This window comes from Odontesthes bonariensis, chromosome 20 (assembly GCF_027942865.1).
Source record: "Odontesthes bonariensis isolate fOdoBon6 chromosome 20, fOdoBon6.hap1, whole genome shotgun sequence".
NCBI classification, from domain to species: Eukaryota; Metazoa; Chordata; class Actinopteri; order Atheriniformes; family Atherinopsidae; genus Odontesthes; species Odontesthes bonariensis.
Window position 1 is genome coordinate 17,258,461 of NC_134525.1, and position 9,512 is coordinate 17,267,972.

General features: G+C 37.4%; 1 protein-coding gene across 1 annotated transcript in view; it reads left to right on the forward strand.

The window, feature by feature from the left end:
- The window catches only part of jph1a (junctophilin 1a), a 36,948-nt gene extending 30,377 nt beyond the window's left edge, over positions 1 to 6,571 (forward strand). The window contains exons 6-7 of the mRNA XM_075451950.1: positions 528 to 624; positions 812 to 6,571. Of these exons, the coding sequence (XP_075308065.1) occupies positions 528 to 608 (81 nt within the window). The 3' untranslated portion in view covers positions 609 to 624; positions 812 to 6,571. The remainder of the gene's footprint in view (positions 1 to 527; positions 625 to 811) is intronic.
- Positions 6,572 to 9,512: the final 2,941 nt, after the last annotated feature.

Sequence of the window (9,512 nt, forward strand, 5' to 3'; positions counted from 1 at the left end):
ACTGTTGGTTCCTACTACGTGAGGGAGGATGGGATGTTAGGAGGACTTTACTGATGAACCCATGTAGGTTTTTTTTGCTGTGGTAAGGGGAGAGCGAGGTTCATTCTTCACAGGTGCCCACATCCTTAGGTTAGCAAAATGATAGAAATGGGAGAAGGTTTAATGCTTATGAAATTCACTGTAAGAAAAAATTGCAGTTTTTGAATCGGCATTGTGTTATGTAATAAACAGAGTGATTCTGCTAACTGCCAGGCATAATTCATATGTCTACTAGCTATGCTATGCTAAGAAATCAGCTAATGGCTGTAGAATGACATTTCTCATGGAAACATTAAAGTATTTGTTGTTGGGTTTTTTTCATCCTTTCAACTAAGTCTTAAATGGATACTGTATAAATATACATGTTTTCTGAATTCCTGATACAGAAAATTTGGTGCAATGGTATTTGATTGTTCTGTGATACCTGATCTTAGATAAATAATTTTTTTGTGGCTGCTGTTGTTTTTTTTTTGTTTGTTTTTTTGCAGGGTCCTAACTCAATCCTTGTTGCTATGGTAATGCTGTTGAATATTGGCCTTGCAATTATATTTGTCCATTTTCTGACATGATGATACTGTTTCTCAGGTGAGTTGATTTACATGTACATTAACATGTTTTTATAGTTGACATTTAATCTTAATCAAAGTCAGTGATTAGTACATGAATTATTGAATCTGTCCTTTTTGCACATCTCTTTTGTGCCTGGTGTGTCACAATATATATCTGAAATGTGACAAGGGACCAATTAAATCTAAACTTTTCTACGTTACAGTGAAACCATGGCGACTGGTACAGTTGCATCACCGGCCTTGAAAAGTGAAAATGGCGCCAGTGAGACACGGGGGTGGCCGGAGGTGTTTAGGAATCAGCATGACACCGAAGAGAATCAGGAAGGAGGCATCACTACAACCAACCTGTCTTTGGTCTTTTTTTTAGGGCCAGCCACGTGAATTAGCACTCCTTTGGCTTCTCTAAAAGCTGAAAGGGAAATGTCGTGTCTAGTAAGATTTCAAAACAAAAAAAAAAAAAAAAAAAAAGTTTAAAAATGCAACCAAACATACAATTTCTAAAGAAAAAAAAAAAGAACAGAAGTTATTGAAACCCACACGTGTGCTGATCCGAGCACAGGTCTCTGTAGCCCACTTCCACTGCCTTGGCAGAGATAGCAGTGGGCTGAAGGACCTTGTTGGAGGAGTGTGGAGATGCACTTTTAGATGACGGGAGCGAACAGCTGCCTTTCTATTTTGCCATCTGACGTTTTGATGGGGAGATGTGAGCCCAGCCCCAGAGCGGCCGAGGGGGTGGGAGGGCTTGGGGCTCGGGTGTTTGAGGGGTTTTTTCTGGGGGTTCACGCCACTCTGCAAGAGGAAACTGGGCACGGCCGTTGCCAGCAGTCAGTGCTAGCACGGTCACTAGCCAGTCTTACTCTGTTAACCCAAACATCAGTGCAGCTCCTTGAAGCTCCTTTCATTGTAATCCAGGATACACTGCTTTGAAACACTCCCCGTGCATGGTACAGTTTTAACATTTTGTTTTTGTTTGTTTGTTGTTCTAATGTAGCTTTTTGTTCATTGTTGTTCTCTGAATGTTGGTTACCTGAAGTCAAAGGCTTGTAGAAATCTCTTCACAGAATGAGTAAATCGTTTGTTTTTTCCCTTTTTATTTGAATTTTACTCATTTCTAACAATTGAGCTGTAATTTGACATTACACATCCGTGCTACTGAAAGTGCAATATGTTTTTTTTTTCTCAAAAGCTTATAATATATTTTACCAAAAGGGTGTTTTACTATTCTAAAAATAATTTTTCTCTGTTTTCTTTTTCAGACTCACATAAATTTAGTAGACTGGTTTTGTGAGAAGGCGCTAATTGACTACAGACATTGTGATGAGGAACTTGGTTCATACTTTAAAAGCCAGATTGCTCTGTCAGAGTGAAATGATAAATGTCTTATGTTATTTATGAAATAAGAAAGGAAATTATTTCATTACACATGCCTAGACCCTTTCGCTTGAATCTCTTCACTCCATTCTTTTGCTTTTACTGTTTCACTACATCACTAAGATGAAAAAAAAAAGAAAAAAAAAACGCAGTTCACACAGCTGCTTGAGAAGGCCCGGCAGTGCTTGCATGCGTATGAGACTGGATCTTGTGGACAGTGGAAGTTTATTCAGGTTGAGACCATGGGGAATGTGGCTCCAGGGAGAAAAAGAGATGCCTTTAGAAGTCTTTAACAGTGCTACTGTTTACCTCAAAAAAAGATGAGGAATGGGGGGGCGGAAAGCGATGCCATCCTTGTCTTAACTCTGTTGTGTGAGGGATAATCTGTTGTCATCACCTAAATCATGCTTTTAACTTGCATCATCTTAGGTGCTTGTAGTTTTTGTTGCAGTTATGGCATGGGTTTCTTTGACTTTCAAAGTGGTTATTTATATGGTGGACATTTAGTGCCACCTTTACCAAGATTGATTATTTATTCATTGTACAACTGACGTGTTTGTGAACTTTGGTCATCATTAAAAAGGGCTTTAATACGTCTAGGTTTTCTTTGCTGCAGTTCTGTTTTGAAGGTTAGCTTGATTATATTGTTGATTACAAAATGAGCAGCGCATTACATTTAGACTATTCTTCAGCCGGTTTGATATTTGCAAACTGTCCACGAAACTACTGGAAACCTAACCACTGAAATTTACTGAATATATTGTATAGACAATAAAAAGGTGAGGACTAGCATTTTAGAAGGTTTAACAGAACAGTTTATGGGATATTTTTTTGAAATGCAACATTGCATGTTGGAGACATTTATATATAGATTATTATATACTATTTGTAAGGATTTTTACAGAGCACAATCCAGAATCTGGTATGAGTCGGTATTTTTCTAACAATTTGCACACCTGTATTTTGACAATGAATATAACTTGTTTGTAATTGGTAATGTAATGCACATATGATGATGTTTGACAGTGGACAAATACTTTATTTCTAATTGGTCATACTGTATGTACCATTTGGGGATGTTAAAGGCAGATGTACTTGTTAGAGGATTTTAGGAAATAACAAGGAACAGAGGGAGATTTTTGATATCTCAAGGTTCATGTTACCCCACTGATTTGTGCAAAGTCTTTGGAGATGAAGTTATATGTATAACAATAAAGATATTATGCCTTGTTAAACAAAACTCTTCTTTCTTCTGGTACTTCTCGCCGTTTAGATCATAACTTTCAACCCTCCGTGCAGTTTTCAAGGTTTGTATATTCATTATTTTTTCCTTTTTCACAACGATAGTTGGTCATTCTTGCTGCAAACAGGCTCTTAGTTCTGTGAGATTCTCCCATGAAGTTCAGGGCAGGGGGCTGTTGCAAGAAAACCTTCAGTTTGTGCCTCTTGAGGGAGTTCATTATGGATTTAAGTTATGTTTAAGAACCAATCTATTTTTCTTTTTACTCTCTGTGATGATGTCCTCGAGGAGTTTATGGCATTTCAGTGGATCCATTCTTCCATCGACCAGTAGAATCATCCACATGGCCCTGACAGCAATACATGTCCAAAGCATGACTGAGCCACTGAACAGATGAAGTCTTCTGGTTCAATTCTGCATCGTTTTTTTCTCCAAAAGAAGAAATAATTAAAAGAATAAATAGATAGATAAATTAACCTTTCACAGGACCTCTTTCTACGGATTCTTCCATGAAAATCCTAATTGTGCTGATGCTGCTGCACTATCAATCCAGAGTTTATTCTTATCAAAAAGGGCTACAAACTGGGGCATCGACTTTCCTTTCTGACAATCCTATGAGCAGTTTTTTTCTGGAAGCACTCTTAATTTCCAGATCTTAGCTTGATCTTAAATCTTTTCTGTTAACTGCCATTTATTACCACAAATGTACTGCTTTATAAACTGCCTTCTACTGCTTTGAGGGCATCAGCTATTTAATTTCAGAATGCACGAACGCTACTTAGAAAAAATAGGTTTGAGGAGTTAGATTGCTTATAAGGCTTTGGAATCAGCGTCACTGGCCTTCCCTAACCATCTATAAAGTTCTTTACAAAAGTTATCTCAGAGTTAAGATATTGCCTCTTCAATTTTTCAGTCTGAAATTGTACAATACAAAAACATCTCATTAATATGGGTTAAAGTATGTTTTAGAACATGTTTAATATTTAGCTTTATGCCTTTTGGAGATCAGTTCATCCTCAACTTTCATTGGGAAATTCATTGGTGAAAAATCTACAAATGGATTTGAATTGACTGATAGCAGGATTTCCTCTTGTCTTGTGTTTTAGATTCAAATCTCGTGTTCACTTCTTGAGTCAAATGGTGGCTTCATGTTAATGAGATCTGGGGGGAAAAGACCGAGCGTGGAATCAAAGCATCTCAGTCGGGGTCTCACATTAGTGCTACAAGTGCAGGCAGGTGCCCCGGTTTGTCTCAGGTCAGTTTGTACTGTTTCCACTGCTGATCGGCCTTGGATTAGTGTCGGGTTACACCAGCAGTGGCACCTGCCTGGGATGAGTAACAGCATGTCATGCGCTCGTTGTGCCCTCTGCCCTGACTCCAGGAGACACCACAAAACCTGCAGGAGATCTTTCACTTTGCACACTTTTGTGGTGTAAACCCCAGTTTGCTCAAAAAAATTAGAACTTGGCCTCGTGAATGCCCTGCTTTACCATTTTGTAGAGCGCATTTTTTCCACTGAACATACTGTATTCTATTCAAAATTTTTAAAGTAAACCTGCCCGAGTCATTTCTCCCACTCGATTGGATATAAATTACGAAAAGAAAGTGTGTGTTATGCCATTACTTTTGAAATTTTTTTTAAAGGTAACCCTTATCATTTGTGAAAGATCACATTGATTCTATTCCTTATTGCTTTAAAGAAATCCAAAAATTTATTTTGTCAGTGAGGACAATTAAGGAGAAAGCATCATAGGCCTTCTAAGTGATTGCTCAGATTGTTTGGCTCTAAAAGGAATATTCTGGAGAGCACTGAAAACCCCCATGTGAGTGAGGCTGAACTTGTCAGTAATAGTATAGAATATCTGTTACTATTCTAATATGGCACAGCAAGCTGGAAAAGATTTGGTTGCACCAGCCGTCTTGGACAAATATAAACCAGACCCTTTTAAGTGGGGTCTGCCTCCTTAGGCCAACAAACTGCAGTGACAGCTACAGTTCTCATCTCGTGGGAGATTCTCAAAGAATATTGTTTATGTTCGGTTTATTTTTCAAGTGGATGTACCTGTGACTGAACAAGAAGACTGTGGGCTACAAACGCAAAGCAGATCCTGGCATGTCTGCCATTGGTATTTTATTTTGGCTGTGTATGACCCAAATAGCTTCTCCTTTGCCATCTGATGAACGCATCACCCAGTTCATACTGTTTGTCAATATGCCACAGCTATTAAAGAAAGAGAATTATCCAGAGAAAAAATAGTCAGTCTATGATTTAATGTATGAGCAAAAGATAAAACATGACTATAATACTGAAATTAAACAATTTATAAATGTATTCATTTATCCACAGACAAACTAGTAGGGCGTATAAAAATATGCATTTATTCCTGTTGTTATATTTATTCTCTACTGAAGCATTAGTGATTTGGTCTCTTCATCTTTGAATGCATTTGGAGTTCATTTGGAGAGACCTCTGGTGAATTAAAGCTGCTATAACAAAAAATTTTCAGACAATTTTGGACACTTTTATTTCTAACAAAATTATGGTAACCACCACATTTTCAGACTGTGCTTTCATAAGCCTTTATAATAACAGTTCAAGCCAAAGATTAAAGAGAAAAGTAATAAACAGGTAATGCACTGGCAATGCTGGATATCAACAACATATAATGATAATCTATTATACTATATAAAGTTTTAGTAAGAAGCGACAACAGTTAGCAAATGCTGTGTGATAACCCAATTATGAGCATACGTAATGTGTTGCAAAGGTAACTCTGACAAATGGATATATATAATTACAAGCCCAATTCAACAAAGTTGGGACACCGTGTAAAATATCAATAATAACTGAATGCAATGATGTGCAGATGTCACAAATATATTTCTGGGCACTGTGTTGCATCCCCTCTTCCTCTAACAAAAGTCCGTACATTTCTGGGAACTGGATTGCAGCCAGGTCAGTTTAGCATCCAGACTCTTGGGAATTGCCAATCATCTAATTCTGTTTTTATTTATGTTTTACACAGCATCCCAACTTTTTTGGAATTGGTATTATAGTTATTAGTATGTTTGGGGAGCCCAGACCTGATGCTTTGCATGCTTTGCACCACACCGAGATGGTCTAACACTGAGATATATGGTATTTACCTTAGAGATTTATGTGTTGCTATATGTTGGCCAGCCCCCTGAGAGTCTAAGAGACCTTTAAAGAAACCATTTTCCTAAAAACAGAACCTGGAGATGGATTTGTTGCTCTGCATGTACATCTTGGTATAAAAAGGAACTGGCTTTTTTGTTCTTTGTTTTCCATCTGGCCTTGTGTGCACAGAAATAAAGACTATTCTCCACAAAAGACGATTGTGTCCAGCCTCATTGAGTCCAGCCTCCTGTGTTACTTTGCCTCGTGGTACAGAAGACATCAGATCATCTACTCAGAGAAACCCTCCTAACAATCGCTGAGTACAAATTCCATTTCATTTTAGTGGCATAAACCGATGACTAACAAAAAAGTAATCTAATTTGATTATTTTTGGATTACGTCATAGCCATCCAAAATACTGCATCTTATTCTGAAACATTTTGCAGCCTCAAACATTCCCACACAAATAACCTGGTCTTTATATTTTTAGTATTAGCAGCTGGTCTTATCAAAATCCTTTTACAGAGGTAGTGCTGGGCACAAACTACAGCCTTACTTTGTTAATTCTACATCATGTGCGTTGGTGTTTCTTTTGTGTGGGATTTCATTGTTGCCGAGATTTAATTAAAGGCCACTTGAACAACTTAGCTCATGTATCTCTAAAGGAGCTGTTGTTCAAAGTCTTCATCTTTAATAATCTTTAATGTTGAGCAACAAATATTCAACCAAACTATCCATATGTTAAAAGAAAGCACTTTGCTTAAGTGAATCAGTAATCCCTGATAATAGAGCACACTCTATTTATGCGATCGGGTCAGATAAAGTTACTTATGTATTGATATTTCATTACATAAACCTTATCAAATGTGATCCGTTATACAATCCAGCTCACTGTACTGTAGAATGTCACAATTAGCTTTAAGCCAATAAATACACAGCTTATAATGAATACTGGCAGTTGAGCTTCAAAGAAATTTTTCTGAAATTGGTAAATCTAGTGCTAGTTGGTTTTGGTTCGACATGAATAAACGCAGTTTCATGAACATTATTTTTCTTTTAGATGTATGAAGACTGACTCGGACATGTAGACATCTTATAGTTGTCTTTACGGGTTAAAACAAGTGTTTCTCATGAGTATATTTAACTTCTCTTTCTGAGACCAAGCCTCCACCTTCTGAGTAAAACTCAAGTTGGTTGTGCTTCTAAAATTGGATTAAGGCTTGTAAGCAGCGAGGGGGATATCAGTGGCCAGCGTTTTTCAAAACTGTTGCTAAGACATCAGTATTAAGCGGATCCCCTTTCGGTGCCTTGCATAGCTAGCCTAGCTTAGCATAGCATCATCTGTTACACAAACAGAAACAAATCTCTGTTATAAAACAAGCCTGTCACTCTGTTGCTTAAAGCAAATTATTATCTGTGGTTAATTATACAAACAATCCATCTAGTCTTCTTCTAATACACCTGTTTTCACGAGTTTTTTTTTTTTGTTTGTTTGTTTTTTAACATTAAAAAGACCAGCAGAGTTTAAATGTGACTCATGGAAGCACAATGCTTTTCGTGTCCTGTTTATTTAGTGACATATGAGTTATGGTGCAAGGTTTTTTCTTCGTGGCCTGTATGGTGAGTCATTTTAGTTCAAACAAGCAAGCCCTCAACGTAATGCATAAGCCTAAAGCTATTGAATGTAAATAGTTGTCACGTCCACTGTTGAAGCTTTCATCGTGATCGGATCAGAGGAGTTATCCTGGTTGAATAGACTTGCCAGATTGATTTTATTCTATTTCAATCTTTGCTTGTAAGCCAACTGCTTCGTGTTAATGGTGGCACAAGTTTTAAAACACCCCAGTATCGCAGATTTTGCTGAGCACAGTGTGTTGGCCCGCTACGTTCAAGGTTATAATTTTCAAAAACAACTTAAAATAACACATAAAAGGCAGCCCCTATTTCTATACAGTATATTGCATCTGTTTGATAAACAACTCTACAACCTGCATGTCTATTTCTCAAAAACATAAAAAGATGCCACGATGTGTCAGACACATGAGGGACAGAAATGCAACAACCACACCTCATCATTGTTTGAGTGACAAACTAGAACCTAAATGAGGGCCTGATCAGCTTCAGAATGGGTGAGCTTAAAGTCATGAACTACACCAAGAATCAAATGGTTTCATTACACATTGTGATACCACATAATTCACTCTTTTGCCATGAAATGAAATACAAATAGTCTTTTTCATAAAACTAGGGGAAAATATTGTTTTGATAACACATTGCATAAGATTACCTTTCATTCATTGAGACAGTGGTGTTTGCGTTTTGTCATGGCTCACCAATTATTCTCCCGAGCAGAGATTCATAAAATTAGGACCAACATGAGAACTGCAGGGGCGCTGCGTATGGCTGCAGGCAAAAGGAGCAGTTCCCTCAAATTCATTGTGACAAGCCTTTCAGGGTAGAAATGCCTAAAGATATTTTCTCTCCCATTGTTCCATATTCTGATTAAATTCTGACCTGGTTTAATTCATGGCTTCCTTATCAAAGCCAAGCTCAAGAATTATCTAATCAGTTGCCTTTTTTACCGATTTGATGACATTCAGATGGGTGGTATTAAGAAATAGAAAATGAGGTTATTCTATAAAATTATCAACTGCATGTGCAAGATTTAAACTTCTGTGATGCCACACAAACATAGGCAATAAAATGGACAAGTGACTTTTCACCTGACCAAATGACTTTGAAAATTAAAGTACACCCTCTTTTAGTTCGGAGGTATCAGGACATCGCAAAAAATGCTTCTGGTCCTTACCACAATGCCACGGAGGAAAGACATCAGCAATGATCTCATTTGTGTTATTAATTTAAACTCTGAAACGATTTGTATTATATCAGTTTACAGTGATGATTCAACAGTGGAAGGCATTCAAGATAGCTGCCAACATTCCGAGGAGTGGACGTCTCTGCAAGTTCAGTCTAATACACAGATTAGAAAAAGACTGAACAAGTACGGCTTGTAATAAAGACAATCAAGCAGTAGCCAACGGCGCGAATTATTTTTGCAAAACTGGATTTAATAAACCACAAGACATCTGGAAATATGCCCCTTGGGTATAAATTTCTGTTTTAGCCTGTGCATAAATGAATGCCAGCAAAA